Raw genomic sequence first — 22,235 nt, 5'->3', positions numbered from 1 at the left:
ATTAGGTTTCAGGCACAATATTCAGGAGTTACAAAGTCCAATTTTATCCTCCTCCTGTGCAAAACACTTTAGCAGATGTTCATTTTTATTGTGTTTCCTATTCATCACTTTTCTGTTTGTGATAGGTTGCTTTTCTAACTGAGATCTTTCAATGTATTATTCCTACCTTGTGAGGCATTACCCAGTTCATCTAATTTAGAATTTATGCTAAATGATGAATTAGAGTGAAGAGTCAAAGAATAGAAAAAGGTATGCACCAATAGTTTGGAATCCTAGATTTCTAAGAAGACTACTTCTTCAATTTGTCATCCTCTTTATTCATGAGGAAAACGTTTAATAATTGTGATAAGTAACATCATTCTGACCCTCAGGAATAATCTGGCTAATGGAGATAGGATTTGTACCAGAGTTCTGTAAGACTTAAACAACATGGTCTTAGATGGCATATGCAATCTACCATAGCATCTCAACACAATTAGGGAGGCCTGGCGTGCTGCCATCCATGGGGTCACAAAGAGTTGGACATGACTAAGCGACTGAACTGAACTGATAAATCCCAAGAAAAGGTGGGTGAATGGGACAAGTAAGTCTATATGAAGCTTCTATATGCTAAAACAGATTTTCATTCATCTCTTCCTAGTTCAGTTCAGTGCAATTCAGTTGCTCAGTTGTGTCCAACTCTTTGCGACCCCATGAACTGCAGCACGCCAGGCCCCCGTGTCCGTCACCAACTCCCAGAGTTCATGCAAACTCATATCCATCGAGTCGGTGATGCCATCCAGCCATCTCATCCTCTGTGGTCCTCTTTTCCTCCTGCCCCCAATCCCTCCCAGCGTCAGAGTCTTTTCCAATGAGTCAACTCTTCTCATGAGGTGGCCAAAGTATTGGAGTTTCAGCTTTAGCATCATTCATTGCAAAGAACACCCAGGGCTGATCTTTATAATGGACTGGTTGGATCTCCTTGTAGTCCAAGGGACCTTCAAGAGTATTCTCCAACACCACAGTTCAAAAGCATCAATTCTTCAGTGCTCAGCTTTCTTCACAGTCCAACTCTCACATCCATATGTGACCACTGGAAAAACCATAGCCTTGACTAGATGGACCTTTGTTGGCAAAGTAATGTCTCTGCTTTTGAATATGCTATCTAGGTTGGTCATAACTTTCCTTCCAAGGAGTAAGCGTCTTTTAATTTCATGGCTGCAGTTACCATCTGCAGTGATTTTGGAGCCCCCAAAAATAAAGTCTGACACTGTTTCCACTGTTTCCCCATCTATTTCCCATGAAGTGATGCGACCAGATGCCATAATTTTTGTTTTCTGAATGTTGAGCTTTAAGCCAACTTTTTCACTCTCCTCTTTCACTTTCATCAAGAGGCTTTTGAGTTCCTCTTCACTTTCTGCCATAAGGGTGGTGTCATCTGCATATCTGAGGTTATCGATATTCTACTATTTCTGCTTTATTGACTATGCCAAAGCCTTTGACTGTGTGGATCACAATAAACTATGGAAAATTCTGAAAGAAATGGGAATACCAGACCACCTGACCTGCCTCTTGAGAAACCTGTATGCAGGTCAGGAAACAATAGTTAGAACTGGACATGGAACAACAGACTGGTTCCAAATAGGAAAAGGAGTATGTCAAGGCTGTATATTGTCACCCTGCTTATTTAACTTATATGCAGAGTACATCATGAGAAATGCTGGGCTGGAAGAAGCACAAGCTGGAATTAAGATTGCTGGGAGAAATATCAATAACATTTTTGTAGTTACCTAATGGCAATGCCAAAGTAGTAAGTTGCATATGGTAATACACAAGAACTAGTATGGGGGTATTGTGGGGTGGGCGAATGACAAATTAGAGAACAATAATACCAGGGAAGTTCTCACACTATTGTGAAGGTACTAGACTCCATATCAGACTTCTTTTTAAAAGTCTCTGATGCTAGAAAAGATTGAGTGCAGGAGAAGGGGGCAACAGAAGATGAAATGATTGAATGGCATCACTAACTCAATGGACATGAGTTTGAGCAATATCTGGGAGATAGTGAAGGACAAGGAAGCTTGGCATGCTACAGTCCATGTGATTGTAGAGCCTGAGATGACTTAGTGATTGAACAACAACAATAAACACAATACATTTATGTTTAAGGGAATAACGCAGGGAAGAAAGGTTTAAAAAAAAAATCCAGAAAGGCTGAATATAAGCCTCCATCAATCTGATTTTATTCTATTCTACATATGAACTTTGAAACTTAATAGAATGAAATGAAATTGGCCCAACCAGTCCATGTTGGATGGAATTAGAAATTAATGAATGTTTGACCTTCTGACACTCTAGCAAAATGCAGACTGTAAAGTATCATAAAATTGTTAAAATTTTTTGAGCTATTAGATTGTTCAAAATTAAAAGCAATGTTCTGGCTTCCCTGGTGGCTCAATTGGTAAAGAATCTGCATGCAATGCAGGAGACCAAGGTTCAGTTCCTGGGCCAGGGAGATCCCCTGGAGAAGGGACTGGCAACCTACTTCAGTACGCTTGCCTGGGGAATTCCATGGACAGAGGAGCCTGGTGTGCTGTAGTCCATGGAGTCACAAAGAGTCAGGCACGACTAAGCAACTAAGCACACACACCATGTTCTGGAAGATTTTTTTTCATAATACCATTGACAATGTAAAAATTACCTTGCTGATTTATATTATTAACTTTTATTCCAAAAACAATTTCAATAATTATTTTTGTCTAAATTTTTGTTATTCTATCATACAATATCTGAAGCATAATCATAACCTTCCCAGATAATCACTATAATGAGTCAGTTTCCTTTCTTTCAATTCTGTTTCTTCACAACCCTATTTATTTTGAACAAAATTATATCATATGAAACTACTTTATTATATGAAATGGAAAAGGCCAGAGAGAGAGTCATCTATAATTCTTCATTAGTCAGTGACTCCTTCTTTAAGCTTCTTTTAAAATGTCAAAGTTATATGGAAGTGAGAAAATACTTTTGCTTTCTTCCATGTAATTTGAATAATGCTAAAAAACAATAGCATAATTTAATACAGCTATAATTTTATACAGCTACATAATTTAATACAGTAATATCTACAAGGTGACCTAATCCAATTAAAAAGACTGCTTAAGAAAAAAGGAACAACTTCAAAGCGACACAATTATTTGAACTTTGAAAACTGTGCATTCTAAAATAAACAGAAGCACACTGGTTTTAAAAAGTTATGAGAACAAATAAATCTGTTTAATATATTATGGCTTCATTTATTCTGCTACTATTAATACTTTATCTCATAAAAGTGAATGCAATGATTCTAAAATATAGAAACCATGGGCAGATCTGGGCTTCAGTCATTTATTCATAATGGATCTTGAATTATGTTACAATAGAGTTTGTTTTTAACTGTAAAGGCTGAATATTAAAAGGGTTAATAAAATGCTCACAATGCTTAAAGTAGCAAGATACTGAAAAACATATATACTACATATATGAATATATCTCTTCACGAATGCTTTAAAATATTTGTCTGTTATTATTTTTCTTTATTTTTCCTCCTTTATATCCCCAGATATAATATCTAAGAAGAGAACATTCAAGTTCCAAGAAAAGGAGGATAAAAAGATTAAATAATAAGAAGCAGCCCGATAAAGTTTCTCTTACAGTATACATGCAAGAAAAATACGAAATAGTTTCAGATTGAAAAAGAAAAGTGCTTTTTTCATCAAAGGGGCATAAATATGTATTGTGCTGTGCTTAGTCACTCAGTTATGTCTGACTCTTTTTGACCCTATGAACTGTAGCCCACCAGGCTTCTCTGTCCATGGGAATTCTCCAAGCAAGAATACTGGAGTGGGTTGCCATGCCCTCCTCCAGGAGATCATCCCAACCCAGAGATCAAACCCAGCTCTTCCACATTGCAGCTGCATTCTTTACCATCTGAGCCACCAGGGAAGCCCAAAACATTGGAGTGGGTAGCCTACCCTTCTCCAGGGGATCTTCCTGACCCAGGGATTGAACGAGGGTCTCTTGCATTGCAGGAGGATTCTTTACCAGCTGAATTACCAGGGAAGCCCCCAAACATGTATTATGGAGTTGAATAATATAAAACCTACCAAGGAATATTATATCTCTGTCTGAAATATTAACTGAATATCTGAATACATTAACTAAAGAAACTGACAGATTTACAATTAAAGTTAAGCAAAAGGTACCTAAGCAAAAGGTAACTCTAATGATGTAGCTGCATCTTAGAAAACTGGAAGAGAGGCATGAGAAAGCTAAAGAAAACGAAGCATTGGGAGCACCTGTAAGGATTATACACTTCCTACATTTTATATATTCACTTCATTATTTTACTAACTACAATTTGTCTTGTAGTTTTATGGAGAATATCAGAGCATATTGCTAACACAGAAAACCTAAGATAATTTTGAAAGTACTGATTTTTAAAGAGCAAAAATAAGAAATCTAAGGTATTAAGGAAAAAATACTAACATTGGGTATTACAGCCAACTAAAATAATTTGAGTATATTTGAAACTCAGAAGTTGATAATTTAGAATAATTTGAATATGTTTAAAGCTCAAAAAATGTTTGACTAATCAGGCCATAAATAATAATAATGATGATAATGATAATAGTAATAATAATAATAGAGCCTCAATAAATAATCATCTCAATAAATTTTCCATTAGTTGTGTATTAATTAAACAAAAAAAAATTCAGTAATAGTTTAGGAAAAAATAGTCTAACAGAGTAAAAATTCAACTTTGTTCTAATCAATATCAAATGACAGAAAGCAATTAGCATGGACTTCCATTACATTCATTTATAGAGAACTCACCTGGTTGGCAATCTGCCGAGCAAGGGCATCCATCCTTGATCCTGATTCTGATATCATTTTAGCTGCATAGATCACATCAGTTGTATGCTTCAGTGGTCCTTTGCCCCTTAAAGTAAAAGAATGCATGTTTGTTGCTGTGGTTCATGCTAAGACGCAAATACACACCCAGATTTGCACCTCAAAGTATAACCCATTGGCTTTCCATATTTCACTTTTAAACAGCCCATGATTAGATTCCAGTATGATTTTTTTTTTTAATTGAAAACCTATTGTGTTAAGACTCAGGATATTCTTCCAAGAAGATGGACTCTATTTGATCTTCAGTCCCATGACCTTCTTACAACAAACCTCAGCCTAAAGATACTTTTGGTGGATGCAAATCTCATAAGGTAAAGATATTTTCCTCATTCTAGTTGGAAACATGAGATTTTGAACAATTTATATGTTTAACAGTACATTTTGATTAGCAGGTATGTTTTTAATCCTCCTCTTTTTAGTCCTTTTTTTATGGTCTTTAGGTTAAGTGCTCTTTATCAAATTTACTCTCCTCCACAATTAGTTCAAAGTAAAATCATAGTTACTGTTGTTGTTCAGTCATTAAATTGTGTTCAACTCTTCGTGACCCCATGGACTACAGCACACCAGGCTTACCTGTGCTTCACTGTCTCCCAGAGTTTGCTCAAATTCATGTTTATTGAGTCACTGATACTATCTAAACATCTTTCTCTGACACACTCTTCTTTTGCCTTCAATCTTTCTCAGCATCAGAGTCTTTTCCAGTGAATCAGCTCTTTGCATCAGGTGGCCAAAGTATTGGAAGTTCAGCATCAGTTCTTCCAATGAATATTCAGGGTTGATTTACAACTGACTGGTTTGATCTCCTTGCTGTTCAAGGGACTCTCAAGAGTCTTCTCCAGCATCACAATTCGAAAGCATCACTTCTTTGGTGCTTGGCCTTCAATTGGTCCAATTCTTACATCTGTATATGATTACTGGAAAGACCATAGCTTTGACTATACGGACCTTTGTCAGCAAAGTGGAGTCACATTACCTTGGACTGTTTCCCCACAACAGGCTGCTTACTATTTGTGAGTCAAGCAAGATAAATATCCACTTCATATCTTAGTTTCCTTGGTGATACATAATAGGAGCACCCACCACATGGAGTAATTCTAGGGACCACATGAGCTAATTTCTACAAAGTGCTCAAAAAATAGCTTTAAATGAAGTAAGCATTTTAATAAGCTTTTATTTTTATCGTTGTTATTTTAAGATAGTTTTGTTTTCTAATGCCATGCAATAAAAGTTGGGCTTATTTAGGGATGTGCAACATAGTTAAGAAGAAGTGCACGTCTTAAATAGTTGGAATGGAATAGGAAGATATTTTTCTGTCTTTTCATCCCTCAAAAATAAATGAATCACCGACCTGAATGAACATCACTGTTCCATCCACCTAAAACTATTCCTCTTATTTCCAATTTCTAATAATCTACTGAATGCCAACATATTGGCATTTCCAATTATGTGGTTTATGCTACTTGTTCCTAGCAGAAAATAGGACCCTGAAGAAATCACTCACTAATGCAATTGTTTTGATGCTTTCCTGGGAACAAGAAGAGTGAGGAAGATGGGAAGAAGGAATAAGCTGGTCAAGGTGAGGAAAGGAAGATTCTGAGAGTCCAGAATACAATGGAGTTGAAAAGAAGCAGAGTAAAAACTATTTGTCCAATATTTTATTTACATCTTGGACCTATCTTGAGAGTAGATGCCCTGATGCTAAACCTAATAAGATGTGTTGCTAGAGAAAAATCCCTGTTCACTTAAGAGACCATTCTATACTAATACAAGATATAGGGATTCATGCAAAGGAAAATGATCAGAGTATTGTACACCAGAAAACCTGAACATCAAATCAATAGTAACTGGTATTTCCAAAAGACCCTTTCACTGCACATTTTTCATACTGCCTCTCAAATTCATTATAAGCAAGTTTTCCTGTAAAAATGGAACATCACGGTTAAGATGATGAAAACCTGGCCTCAGTACATGGTTATCATCATATTTCTCTTCTTTGAATCTGCCAACACAGGCTGCTTTGAATTTTTTCTTAAAAAATCACCATTCATTATTACAATTTTTTTGCGTTGCTCTTATCAAATTCACTTTATACATCAGTCAGGATTAGATGTTATGTACACGGTTATGTTCAAGAAAGGCACTGCGTTTCATTATGCCTATGCATCTCCAGAGAAAGTTAAACTTACATAAAGCCAAGTTCCCGAAAGGTAGTGCATCAATTTTCAAGGTCTTAAACAATGGACAAAGGTTGTTTCTAAGAAGAGCAGCTAATGCTCACTTAGCTTAAGCAATGGACAAAGCATTTTAAGGGATGTAGCTAATGTACACTTCCCCTCAAAATAATATATTTCCCCATATAAAACCCTAGGCTGATGAAAAGGAAATTACCTCAAACTTTAAATACACACCTTGTTATGAGACTACTATCTTAAACACATGTAGAACTTAAAAGTAACAATAATATATTATGACAGACTACAATTATTCTCTTCCTCATGCTTCTAATTAAATGTATCGCCTGGCAAGCTTTCTACTGATTGCCAAACAAAATATACATTTTACAAATGATTCCACATTATGCCAAGTTCCAGAGGAAGCGGCAATTACTGAAACTATGATAAATTTTTAACATTCTCAGCCTGAAATGTGCTATGTAATGAAGGCTTTTTAAATTGGAAAATACATTCAAAGGTTGTTTTCTGCCTTCATTTTCATAATGGGTTCTCAGGATCTCCTGTCAGCAAATTATGTCTTAAATCATTGAGTTTGGATCGTACAAAGAAAGATACCCAGAGGAGGAGGGGGTAGGCTTCAGAGATATTTTAAGGAAACCAGAGGCCAGAAATCTTTCATAAATAGTGGTTACAATAATAATCTATCTCTTCAAAAAGGAGGGCAGATCAAACTCTGGAGCAGACAGTTTGCCAGTTAATCATTAAATTATATGTTAGAAGGTATAATGAGAAAGGCTGCAATAATCCAGTGATGTTGAGGCCACTGACAATTTTATTAATGCAAGTGAAAGGGATACATTTTGAAACTTGATTTATTGGTCCAACACAAACCTCTCAGCCATTTTAGATTTGGCCCCAACCTTGAGTCTCACTCCTCTCCTTGTCCTCTCTCAGGTTTTGACATCCATCCCCCTCCCCCTTTCTTTATCTTGATGAGTATGAGAAACAAGAAGATGATATAGCTCATCAGTAACAGTTCAATTAACTAGAAATCTAGTTTAATTACAGAACCATATCATAGAAATTTTGAGAACTTATTTTATCTTTTTTAGGGACAGAATGTCTTTGAAATGACTTGCATTTTCTGCTACTGATTAAAAATAAAACAAAATGGTTAATTATATCTTTTGCACTTTGTAGCCCCTAAATCTCTGAAGCTCCAATACTTTGGCCACCTGATGTGAAGACCTGACTCATTGGAAAAGATTCTGATGCTGGGAAAGGTTGAGAGCAGTAGGAGAAGGTGGCGACAGAGGATGAGATGGTTGGATGACATCACTGACTCAATAGACTTGAGTTTGAGCAATATCTGGAAGTCAGAGGAGCCTGGCATTCTGTAGTCCAAGGGGTCACAAACAGTCAGACACCGCTTAGAGAGTGAATAGCAATAACAAATTTTTGCTAACATAGTATCATTTCCTCTATGAAGGCTGACAACTTCCCCTTTAATTCTTTTTTCCTCTATCTTTATATAAAATAAAACTCATGACATTGTGGTTAACTCAAGAGATGGAAACAATGATATATGATGATATACTATATATTATGATCCATAATAGTAGTTAATACACACTTAGTATTTTTTATGTGCTAGGTACTATCAGAGGAGAGTGGAAAAGCTGGCTTAAAACTCAACATTCAAAAAACTATGATCATGGCATCTGGACTCATTGGAAAAGACTCTGATGCTGGGAAAGATTGAAGGCAGGAGCAGAAGGGAACAACAGAGAATGAGATGGTTTGATGGCATCACTGACTCAATGCACATGAGTTTGAACAAGCTCCAGCTGTTGGTGATGGACAGCGAAGCCTGGCATGCTGCAATCTATGGGGTCGCACAGAGTCGGATACGACTGAGGGACTGAACTGCACTCAGCCGAAGTTACTATCCCTAGGGAAGCCCGTGGCTCAGCAGTAAAGAATCCACTGGAGATGCAGGAGATGGTTTGATCCCTGGGTTGAGAATAACCCCGCAAGGAGGAAATGGCAATCCAGTATTCTTGCCAGGAAAATCTAATGGACAGAGGAGTCGGGCAGGCTGCAGTCCAAAGGGTCACAGAGTTGGGCACGACTGAGCAACTGAACATACACACAAGTACTATCCCATACAAAGACTAATTTTTATAATAATTCTCTAAGTTTAGAATTATCCTTATCCTTATCTTACAGATGAGACATTTGAGGGATGGAGACATTAAATATATATTTTATCAAGTTGCACAGCTAATAGGTATTGGAGACAGGATCTGAACTCATGCATTCTGGCCATAGGATCTTTTGTAATGACCAGTCTACACTATTTCCAATGAAATATACTAAGATCACGCTAAAATATTTTAAAAGGTCTCCTTAGACATTGGTGCGAGTTACCAAGATTGAAACAGAGAGCAAGTGGCAAGGTGGCTCCCCAACAGTGAGTTGCTCCTACACAGCAACCTCAAGGAACACAAACCAAATCTGTGTCCCAGTCCCAATGAAATAAAAATGAACTACATAACATAGGCTTTTTGAGTTTTGTCAAATTGTTGAAATAGCACCAGTAGCCTAGTCTTGAGATTTCTTTCTTGAGATATTACAACTTTTATTTCCAATCTTAGTACCCTCTCTCTTTCTCGCTGGATTTTAATCACTAAATTCAAACCTCAATTATTATAAATGCCATACCAGACAAGAGACTGAATGCTGACTTTATTTATAACAAATAGATTGCTATATTATAAATCATTTTCTTACCTGAGAATCTCAGCTTTAGACATAGTTATTTAGACTTAGTTTAGACATGGTTATTTCACTCTAACACTCAAATTTAGTGCCGCAATAAAGTAGAGTGAAATGAATACAGACTTGGGAAATACATTTTGTCTTCATCCTAATACTTATTAGATATGAAGATTTAGGTAAATACTTTGTTGGTCTGAGCTTATTATCTCTTTGTTAGAGTAATGATAGTGTTACTTGCCACACAGTCAGGATGCATAAAATTACATATTTTACACAATATGGGGCACTCAGTAGGTGCTCAGCCGATTTTACTTTTTATTTTTCTAATGCCTTTACAAAGGATATTTTATTAAAATGTATCCTTTTTATTTTGAGAATTACAGCAATTGACAGACAGTATACACTGACTTGAGTTCCTTGCTGACAATGTAACTCTGTACAGCCTTGTCCATAATATTATTTCACTAAGAGAAAAACAATACAAATATAAACCTGCAAGTTTTGTCTGTGTATACTTGTTATTGTTGTTCAAGGTTGTCCTTTAACTCCATATAGAGAGTCAAATTACATTTAATGACAGATCTTTTGGTGCTATAAATGTCCCAAGATTAATGATTTAGCTTTACAAGGGTACTGGCAGAATTCTCTTACTTGTAATTCTGACTTCAGATACAAAAGAAAAAAGTAATTATCATGGAAGCAGCTGAAAATGATGAGATAAAGAGAGGTACCAGACTCAAACAAGGACATACTGTTCCTCTACTATTCAAATATAAAACTTTAATTAGTCAACTCTCTCCCTCTGGATGTTACTTTCCCTTGTTAAGTGTCATTCTCAAGTTTTGAGGGCCCTATAAAAGTCCTTGAAAATAAGCTAGTGAATTATCAGCTAGCAATCATCCTGAGTAATTAGTATCCCGAGGAATCTTTGAGATTCAAGTCTGAAAAAGGTGTTGCCCCATGAAAGAGGGAAAATACTGTCTGAACATTGGATATGTATATATATATTTTTTTTCATTTTTGCTCCTCTCATTCCACATTATTCAGAAGAGCCTGGCTGCTATCAGAACAACACAAAAGTATCTTAAGGGCTTAACACAATAAAGGTTATTCCTCTAGCATGTCACAGTCAAGGTGGATTGTGGGGTGATGGTTCATGTTCCACACAGTCATTTAAGAACTCAGACTCCTTCTCATTACAAAGATAACCTAAGGTCTAAGGCTGAACAACCCTCAGAAGAATTCATTGCAATCAGACATCTAACATGGAAAATAAGTGAGGATTTCATGGGAAATTTTAGAGATGAGGATAAAAAGTAGAACATATCACTACCACCTGTGTTCTAGAATCTAGACACATAGATAACTGCAGGTAAAGCTGGAAAAAGCGTTCTATTTGGACACAGGAAGAAAAGAAAACAGGGTTTTATGAACTCACAGCATTTCCTCTATATACAGTCCCAGGGGTGCTAAAATCCTCTATCTTCTTTTGTCACTTTTACAACAGAAGTCCATGCTCCCTGTGAAGGGAATTTTGGATGGCACCAAGTAGGTGGGAAAAGAAAATTGGGAAAATCCCAAGTGTCTTCACCAATACAGCTGAAATTATAAGAGATATACTTTGCCTGGGCAGAGGACCAAATCTATTTTTTGTTTTGAAAATGTCACAGTGTAGATGGTATATTATTAACAATAAAAATTATATAAGTTTAACTTTGTGCATGGTGATAATCAGTTCAGTTCAGTCACTCAGTCGTGTCCGAGTCTTTGCGACCCCATGAATCACAGCACGCCAGGTCTCCCTGTCCATCACCAACTCCCGGAGTTCACTCAGACTCACATCCATTGAGTTGGTGATGCCATCCAGCCATCTCATCCTCTGTCGTCCCCTTCTCCTCCTGTCCCCAATACCTCCCAGCATCAGAGTCTTTTCCAATGAGTCAACTCTTTGCATGAGGTGGCCAAAGTACTAGAGTTTCAGCTTTAGCATCATTCCTTCCAAAGAACACCCAGGACTGATCTCCTTTAGAATGGACTGGTTGGATCTCCTTGCAGTCCAAGGTGATAATAGCATTTCATATTCAATGTTGTATTTATTAATGAAACAAAAATAGGACTTATTTTAGAGATCTTTTTGGGCATTGGCCTGAGGAGAATACTTCTAAAGTTATTCAGTTCAGTTGAGTTCAGTTCAGTTGCTCAGTCGTGTCCGACTCTTTGCGACCCCATGAATCGCAGCACGCCAGGCTTCCCTGTCCATCACCAACTCCTGGAGTTCACTCAGACTCACGTCCATCGAGTCAGCGATGCCATCCAGCCATCTCATCCTCTGTCATCCCCTTCTCCTCCTGCCCCTAATCCCTCCCAGCATCAGAGTCTTTTCCAATGAGTCAACTCTTCGCATGAGGTGGCCAAAGTACTGGAGTTTCAGCCTTAGCATCATTCCTTCCAAAGAAATCCCAGGGCTGATCTCCTTCAGAATGGACTGGTTGGACCTCCTTGCAGTCCAGTACTATTTTAATATTATTGTTGCTACTGCAGTTGTTGTTTGTGTGTATACAGACTCTGTGTGTGTGTTTGAAGTAGGAATACCCTTCCTCATATGCAAAAACTAATTAAAAAAAAAACTTGAGACATAAATCTTTTATCTATTCTAAGCTCTTAAAGTTTTCTAATTTACTCTCCACCTAGCAGTGTTGTTTCAAATCCTAGACAGACTTACAAGTTAGAGGAGACTTTATGGAGTACACTTAAAGGACAAAAACCACTGAACACCTAGGTGGATGCAGAAAAAGAATTAGAACTCTTTAATTATAATTCTATAGAGATATAATTTATTTATTTGTAGGCAAAGAAGAGGTCACCTGGAAAGACATTCTTATTTTTGTGTTTAGTAACACAGATAGACAACCTTCTTCAGTTCTTCCTGTGAAGATTTTACTATTTTCCTGTGTAATTTTTTTACTGAAAGCATGTATAACCAAACTTTGATGTGCTTACTATGTTGCAAACACTGTTAAGTTAGTCAGGTTTCCACATCCAGCACTGCTGCATAATGTGCAGAATGTTCACTGCACAAATTTAAGAGTTGCCATTCATATCATGAATACTCCCATAATTGTGCATATAATAATTTATGCAGCCCTGCATACTCATTCCGCTCCTAGAATCCATTCTGTCTTCTAATCAAGAAACAAAAGTTTAGAAGTTCAAAGTCCCTTAAATTTTCTCCAAGCTAATATATGAATATCAGTTGGTCTAAATTTAAAAGCAAGGAATTCAGAGCCAATTAAAAAGAAATCATGTAGGCGGAAACATCATCATAAGTTTTCTGTTAGCATGCATCTTGAAGCACGGAATTCAATGGATGGTTCTGAATTGATGGAATGTTTCATAAGCTGCAAAAAAATATACAAGGATAGAGATTCTCAGCTGTGATTCTGAATGGGGTCCTATTAAAGCATCATTATCTATCTATCTGAACACCCCCAAGGATTATGAAATAAATAATTTCTTTTCAATTCATTTTTTATCAGTAATCTAACATTTATCTTCCCCCACCCCCTGTATTTTTTCACTCTACTTGAGGCTAAAAGCAGATATATTGAGAGAAAAAGAAAGTTGCAATTGTTGTTTTTTTTTTTTTTTTTTCCCCTTCTCAATTGGACTTTTGAGTTTTGGTTTGGAGAGAGATGTAATCTAGTGGTGGGGGCCCGTAATTGACAATCAGAAGTTTTCTAGAACCTACAGTGAAGCCATTAATGTTCATTTGAGAACCACAGCACTGCTGAAAATTGTGGTATATAAGTAGAAGCTTTTTCTAGTGACCTCAGCCCAATTTTTAGTTTATTAAATAAATTTAATATTCCACATCTATAGACATCTAAGAAACTTTGCTACTATCCGTCATTTTTCTGATAACAAGGACATTCTTGTTATCAGCCTAAAGAGGAAACAACAGTTGGTAGTTTCATGGCTGCTGATTCTCACTGCTCCGTCTTTACCCACACCTGGCATCACTCTTTTATCAAATATTCTCTTAATCTTTCTTCAAGCAGAGTCTTTGTATTCATTTCCTATTGCTGCTGAATGAATTGTCACAAACTCAGTGGGCTTCCCTCACAGCTCAGAGGTAAAGAATCTGCCTGCAATGCAGAAGACCTGGGTTCGACCCCTGGGTGGGGAAGATCCCCTGGAGGAGGGCATGGCAACCCACTCTAGTATTCTTTCCTGGAGTATCCCATGGACAGAGGAGCCTGCTGGGCTGCAGTTCATAGGGTCACACAGAGTCGGACATGACTGAAGCGACTAATCAGCAGCAGCAGTGATTTAGGACAACACAAATAGTATTGTACAGTTGCAGAAGTCAGAAGTCCTAAAGAACTTTCACTAAAGTCAAGGGGTTGGCAGGGCAGGCCCTTTCTGGGGGCTGTAAGGGGAGAATCCATTCCTTTGCCTTTTTCAACTTCTAGTGGTCACCTGTGTTTCTGAGCTGTGGCTCCTTCCTCCATCTTCTGAGCACATTTCTGCAGTTGCTATTTCTGTCATCGTTTTGATGACCTTCTCCTTTCTGGTTTCTTGTTTCTTCTAGTAAGGACCTCTGTGATTACATCAAGTTGACCCAGATAATCCAGGATAATTTTCATATCTCAGTATCCCTAATGTAATTACCTAGACAAAGTCCCTATTGCCACTGAAGGTAACAGTTGCAGGTTCTGAGGATTAGAAGGGGGACACCCCAGAGAACCATTATTCAGGCTGCTGCAATCCTCAAGATTCATGACCAAGTAGTCAGACTTGGCTCCTATGAGGATTTCCCTGGACTTAGACAAATCAGCTTCAACAAATTGAAAGAGATCTGGCAGTTGCTTCTCCAGCTTGCAAGTTCTTTCTTTTTACAAATGCCAGTGAAACTTTCAGGTTCTTGGTTCTTAATTGCTTGCTTGCTCTATATTCCTCTTCTTACAATTCATTTCAAAAGGTGGGGCCTGAAGAAATTCAAAGACCTGGGAAAACCAGTTACCCAGAGAGACTATTTTTGTTCCTGGTGTTGTTCTTTCCTCATTCAGGACACAGTAATTTTAGTGTACTCTCTCGCCTCTTGGGGCTGTCCATGAAATCACAGGCATCCATTGCCTGAAAGTACATCAAGTCTACCATGGAGGGAGATAAGCGGAGAAGTCCTAGTCTGAGGGAGATAGGGAACATTTTTCAGGTGATTTATTATAAATATTCATTGTTTCTTTCAGACCTACAGGTCTTGAAAATTCTGAAACATATTTTCATAAGATATTCAGAAACTATACCTGCTGCTTATGTTAAGGGGTCATTTTGGGACATTAGATTGAAATCATTTAAGAAACCTCTTGGAAGCAATCAGTTAAGAAACTGAAATAAGGGATAAATTTCTCAGCGGTGGCTCTCCAGACTCACATGGGTGGTGAAAACTGACACGGAAATCCATTTGTACGTGTCCTCATGCATGGGAAAGTAACCCCTGCAGCAGCAGCAACCCCTGCATCACCACCAAACACTAGGACTGTTAAGTCATTATTCATCGATACTTCCTTAGGACATAATGGGAAATCTGTACTCAGCACCAGCATTTGAAAACAGGTCTTTTTCTCGCCTTCTACACATTACTTCTCTGAGTGCACACATTAATCAAAGCCAATGTACTGTAAATACAATCACATTCTCCAACTGTGGGAGTCCCTCTTTTTCCTGTTGGCAGTGGCCTCGGCATTAATCATGTACACGATCTCTTACAGAGCCTGGGCACTTTTTCCAGCTTCCCCTTAAACCACTGTGATATAAGGACTGCTCCTATTCCTTTAATATTGGACCAAATTTTATGGGTTTCATTTTCAATTTATGGAAATAATACTATTTAGCTTTTAATATTTAACATTTGACCTTCTTAAAACCAATATACCAACTCACTTTTTAATCTGGTCATGGCCTAATGTTATCCTAGGGTCCAGTTGAAGAAGCATAGAGAAGGTAAAAAGGCCACTCATTTAGTAAAGACTTCCCTCATAGCTCAGTTGGTAAAGAATCTGCGTGCTATGCAGGAGACCCTGGTTCGATTCCTGGGTTGGGAAGATCCCCTGGAGAAGGGATAGGTTACCCACTCCAGTATTCTGGCCTGGAGAATTCTATGGGGTTGCAAAGAGTCAGACACGACTGAGCGCCTTTCACTTCTATGCTTTTTTTTTTTAATTTAAATTTATTTATTTTAATTAGAGGCTAATTACTTTACAATATTGTATTGGTTTTGCCATACATCAACATGAATCCACCACGGGTGTACACTGGGAACATGTGTACACTTCTACTTTTATCACAGTTAACAGATTGAGTATAGAGGGGGTTCAAGAGCCTGGCTTGCCGCCAGTATCTGGCCTTGATGCTTTGGAGATGATAAAAACTGACAGTAAGGGATTTCTCTCATGGTCCAGGGGCTATGACTCAGTGCTTCCCAAAGAGGGGGCCCAGTATCAATCCCTGGTTAGGGAACTAGATCCCATATGCCAAAACTAGAAATTCAGATGCTGCAACGAAATTAGAAGATCAAGTGTACCGCAAATAAGATCTGGCACAGTTAAAAAAAACCCAAAAAACTGCCAGTTAATCTTTGGTATGCTCTCCCTCCTCTATTCTAGTCAAATATAACTGCATTTTATTAAATTTTAGAACACTACAAGGCCTACCATTGGCCTTGAGCTTATTGGGCTTACTCACACTGAGTGTGACTTGAGGTCTACTGGTTTATGTAGCTAGTCTTCTTGCTAATGTGCCATTGTTGCTGCTCTCCATTGATTTACATGCCATATTACATTATTTTATTGTAAAGTAACCCCAAAATGGTTTTCATTTAAGTAAATGAATGAAATAGGCAGCACTAGTTTAGAAAAACATAGTATTTTTTACTTCCTCCCCCTGTCAGGCGTAATATTCAACTACTTAACTAATGCTATGTGAGACAACAGGCTTAATGTCTTCTGAAGTAAAAGTTAAAACAATATTATTGTCAAACAGTAGTCATCCAGTACCACGTTCAGCTGTGTGATCCATCCTTCTCTTGTCTATATGTGATGGCCTTTGCCCAAAAATTGTCTCTTGCCATGGGGATAAAATAAACTCATGCCTTAGCCAGGTATTTGGACCTGTTTTTATACTGGATGGCTCCATGGAGAAAGTCACATGGTCATATCAGATGGAACTGTATTAAATTAACTGTATTAATTAATTGTATTAACCTAGTTTAGAATTGTATACTTAATGACTTATTTCTTATTAAACCAAAATTACAATAGAAACACATAGAAAAGTCAGAGCTGAGACCTCCGTTCCTCCATTCCTTTTTCTCTATAACTTTCTAGATCCTGTTGCTCTTTGTTCAGAGTGAGTGCTTTGGTGCTGCCCCTGTGGGGTGCCTTGGGTCATGGTGTCAGGATGTATCCTACCACACATCTCCTCCACCCTTTTCTGCATGGGGTCTATTCCATTCAAGGCCTGCCAGTTCTCTCTTTCTGAAAATAGGCCCCAAAGGTTTCCCAAAATTCTTTTGAAAACTTTAATTGTGGCCTGTGAGCATATTGAACTTGACTGCAATAGTTGCCTTTCTCTCCAGCTTAGAACTCCTCTCCAAACTCATGTTTGTTTGTTTGTTTTTTTTTTTTTTTTAATGTTCTTTGAAATGTGAGACACTGGGATTCCAATTAAGGGGGGTTATTTAAGAAGGAAAAATAGTAAATGAGGAAGTCAATGGCCATGATAGTTCAGTTACTCTGAATAAAATCCAAATTTGCAGCTCTCAAGAGGAAGCTCACAGAATGTATTTCTGTGGTTTAGACTCTGGTGCTGAATACCTTTTTTCTCCTCCCTCAATGGGGAAAAAGTGACATTTTTCCCAGAGGCTAAAATCATGAAGATTGTGTCTGTTCCATGGGATTAGCTCCAAGAAAGCTAATATGTTTACGCTAGGAGCTGGCATTCTCAAGACATCCCCTCTTCATATTGAACTTTTGGTGCTTTATTCAGGAAAACATTCATAGTTATAGCCAAATAGGTTGCTTTGCGCCTTTATAAATCCTGCTCTGTCAAGCACAGAATGAGATAACACATGTTTCACCTCCACTTCCTATATATGCATATTTATTTATGTTACATGTGTACTATAGTGCTAATAAATTATGTCTATTACAAAACATATACAGAAATTTAAATTGTAAAGAGATCAATTAAAGATAAAAGAAATTATTTTAAATATCTTGCTAATGATAATGTCACTAAAACAATCTCAAGATGTAATATTCCCTTTAGGAGAAATTTAACATGAATATTAGGGAATGTAAATTCAGAGTTCAAACAGTCTTCTTAATAATTAATTTTGTTGAGCCAGTTCTTGTCAATTTTGATTAGATCACCAGTGTTTTTTCATTGTAATGTGGCTCACCAATATCTCCTAGGAATAAGAGAATTGTCAACTCGGACATCCTGTTTTCTGTTTGAGCTTGTCTTCTAATGATCCTGTATGTTTTCACTGATTTTGTTTTATCTGAAAAATTTTTTAAAATGTATCCTATTTAGCTTCACTAAAACTAGATAATGCAATTCATAAACCCAGTTAACCAGGGACACATTGTGACATGTGGAAAGCTACTGAACAAGTGAAGGTACCATAATCAGTCCTTTTATGCTGTAGAAAGCTCTTGCAGGGGACCAGTCAATCATTTTTTAAATACCATTAAGGATACAATTCTTATGTTTTGATAACAAAAAAATAAATAAAATTTCAAATATTTTATTTTCCCTGTCCCGTAGAGTACTTCATGGCCCAAATTTACTATTTAAAGGTACAGCTCAAATGATATTTTTTCCATAAAACCTTTCTTGTTGACCAAAGCAGAAGATAAATATTTGGTTCCTATGAACATTCCTACCATCTTGCCTGTACATCTTTTAGAATTGCTTCAAGGACAATCCATGTTTGGGTTTCCTCGATCATCTGCATGCAGGGAGAACAGTGAGGAGACCAGTCATGGACATACATATCATCTGTTGTTTAGTTGCTAAGTCACGTCTGGCTCTTTGCCACCCCATCGACTGTAGCCCACCAAGCTCCTCTGTCCATGGCATTTCCCAGCAAGAATACTGGACTGGGTTGCCATTTACTTCTCCAGGGGATCTTCCTGACCCAGGGATCTGACTCATGTCTCCTGCAGTGGCAGGTGGAATCTTTCCCACTAAGCTACCTGGGAAGTCATTATATATCATAGTCCTTCCAAAAATACATGTCTGAAGAGATAAGTTAATAATCACTCTACCCTAGTTGCAAATAAACTTTATAATTTTGACTTTTATATTCTTGCCTCTATTAAGTGTTATCAAATGATAGATTATTAGAAGACATGCAAAGAGGAGCTAAAAATGAGAAAAGGCTTGTTTTTTAAAAGATTCAAAATAAATATCAATTTCACAGTGGATAACCATCTTTGAATAACTGATATTAGGCAATGGGTAATTATCCTAAGACAGTTTTTATTCTAAAATTTTTAATGTGCATACATGTACAATTCAACATATTATACTCATCTATATATAATATATCTTCCTTCTCCTATTCTAAATTAGTTCCAGATAGAAACTATGCATGACCAGAAGGATATGTTTTTATTTCTCATTTTAGATACTGGATATTGGGAAAGGAATCATTATGCAAGTTACAGAACAACTAAAAACAGTTTATTCCTGTAAGAACAGATGCTATAGTAAAGACAACATGAATTATTTTTAGGGACTTTTTAGAGCAGCAAAGAACTAAAGGTGAAGGGTGAATTCAAACTGAAGACCAACAAACATTATTGCAGATAAGAAAAAAAGAAGTTCAAGGAACAAAAGACCAAATTTATTTTTAAATACAGCTACTATTTCTGGAAGCATGGTAAATACTTCAAGGGTTGGAAACTCCAGGTTCTGCTCTGTTGTCTGAGAGTTGAGCGTGGGCATCCTTTATATTTTCCCACATACTCAGATGACTCCCAAGGATCACCAAAGTGAGATTAATGATTTAATTTTCTTTTCAAAGGTTATGTTCTCTTCCTTAAGCCATACACATAACTAACTGTGGGGAAAGTGTACCAGGTCAGACTGGTAGAATTGCAAAGGTTTCCACTGGATTTAATGGGAAAAAAGTAAAGGGGAGTCAAATCATTTAAACTGATGCTTATACTGAGGATTCTGAAGGCCATGCCCACTACCAGAAGGGGGTCTCCTGCTATAGTCTGTCTCTTGGAAATAAAATTTAATATCAACCACCTGAGAAGAGATTCTTCATAAGCACTAACATATATCTTTGCTACAGTTTCTATATTAACAATGATTAGATTCACAACATAATGTCTCTGACTGTTGGACTAGCTTACTATTTGCATAAGATGACACTTTATTTTGGTTAATCCTCTACTGGATAGAAACATACATCTCTATTTCATCTCTGACTTCATACAATCTATGAAATAACAATAACCTCAGATACGCAGATGACACCACCCTTATGGCAGAAAGTGAAGAGGAACTAAAGAGCCTCTTGATGAAAGTGAAAAGGAGAGTGAAAAAGCTGGCTCAAAACTCAACATTCAGAAAACTAAGATCATGGCATCTGGTCCAATCACTTCATAGCAAATAGATGGGGAAGAAATGGAAACAGTGACAGACTTTATTTTCTTGGCCCCCCAAAATCACTATAGATGGTGACTGAATCCATGAAATTAAAAGACGCTTACTCCTTGGAAGAAAAGCTATGACCAACCTAGACAGCATATTAAAAAGCAAAGATATTACTTTGCCGACAAAGGTCCATTTAGTCAAAGCTGTGGTTTTTCCAGTAGTCGTGTTTGGATGTGAGAGCTGGACTATAAAGAAAGTTGAGTGCCAAAGAATTGATGCTTTTGAACTGTGGTTTGAAGAAGACTCTTGAGAGTCCCTTGGACTGCAAGGAAATCAAACCAGTCAATCCTAAAGGAAATCAGTCCTGAATATTCATTGGAAGGACTGATGCTGAAGCCGAAACTCCAATACTTTGGCCACCTGATGCGAAGAGCTGACTCTTTCAAAAAGACCCTGATGCTAGGAAATATTGAAGGCAGGAGGAGAAGGGAACAACAGAGGATGAGATGGTTGGATGTCATCACTGACATGAGTGAGCAAACTCACGATGGACATGAGTTTGAGCAAGCTCCAGGAGTTGGTGATATACAGGGAAGCCTGGTGTGCTGCAGTCCATGGAGTCGCAAAGAGTCGGACAAGACTGAGTGAGTGACTGAAGTGAACTGAAAACTTTGAAATGGATGAAGCCCCAATTTAGGAATCTCAGACTACCTGATCACCATAGGTTCGACTTACAAATTTCCATCAGGTACAACTAATTTCTTTCTTACTTGTTCTTTTTTTAAGAATATAGTTGATTTCTAGTATTATATTAATATAGTATTATAGTATTTATAGTATAGTAACTATAGTGCTAATATAGTATTATATTCAGGCATATAAAATAGTTATTCAATACTTCTATGGATTAAACTCCACTTGAAGTTATAACCAAAAAAAAAAAAATGGCTATATTTGCATTTACAAATACAAACAGCATTTGTCTTTTTCTGTCTCTGTATGTGTGTGTATATATATACACACCTTTTCTTTAACTAGTCATATGTTGATGGACACTTAGGTTGCTTCTATATATTGGCTTTTGTACATAATAATGCTGCTCTAAACAGCAGGGTGTATCTTTTTAAATTACTTTTTTTCATTTTCTTTTGATATATACCCAGGAGTAAAACTGCTGGATCATATAGTAGTTCTATTTTTACTTTTTCAAGGGAACTTCAAACCGTTTTCCACAGTGGGTGCAACAATTCACATTTCTACCAACAATTTAATAAGGTTCCCTTTTCCACATCCTCTCCAACATTTGTTATCTGTAGACTTTTTGATGACAGCTACTGTGACAAGTGTGAGATGATACCTTATTGTGGTTTTGATTTGCACATCTTTGATAATTAGAGATGTGGAGATATTTTTATGTGTCTGTTAGCTATCTGTACATGTTCTTCAGAAAAATGTCTATTCAGGGCTTCTGTTCATTTTATAATCAGATGGTTTATTTTTTATATTGATTTGTATGTGTTATTTATATATTTTGGATATTAACTCCTTATCCTTCATATCATTTGCAAATATTTTCTCCAATTCAGTTGTCTTTTCATTTTGTTCATGCTTTCCTTTGCTATGCAAATGAAAAGTTTAATTAGGTCTCCTTTATTTTTGTTTCTTTTGCCTTAG

The 22,235-nt window shown here is 37.0% G+C and overlaps 1 protein-coding gene across 10 annotated transcripts in view; it reads right to left on the bottom strand.

Annotated features, from left to right (window-relative positions):
• CTNNA3 (catenin alpha 3) overlaps positions 1–22,235 on the bottom strand; it is a 1,912,303-nt gene that overhangs the window by 71,959 nt on the left and 1,818,109 nt on the right. For all 10 annotated transcript variants that reach the window (XM_086381634.1, XM_086381633.1, XM_086381642.1 and 7 more), the window contains one exon: positions 4,855–4,960. In XM_086381634.1, the coding sequence (XP_086237760.1) occupies positions 4,855–4,960 (106 nt within the window). The remainder of the gene's footprint in view (positions 1–4,854; positions 4,961–22,235) is intronic.

The sequence above is a fragment of the Bos grunniens genome, chromosome 28 (genome assembly GCF_055505025.1).
Source record: "Bos grunniens cultivar Pamir isolate PY7600 chromosome 28, Bosgru_T2T1.0, whole genome shotgun sequence".
NCBI lineage: Eukaryota > Metazoa > Chordata > Mammalia > Artiodactyla > Bovidae > Bos > Bos grunniens.
The sequence above is the reverse complement of the archived record's forward strand: the minus strand, read 5'-3'. Positions and strand labels throughout refer to the sequence as shown.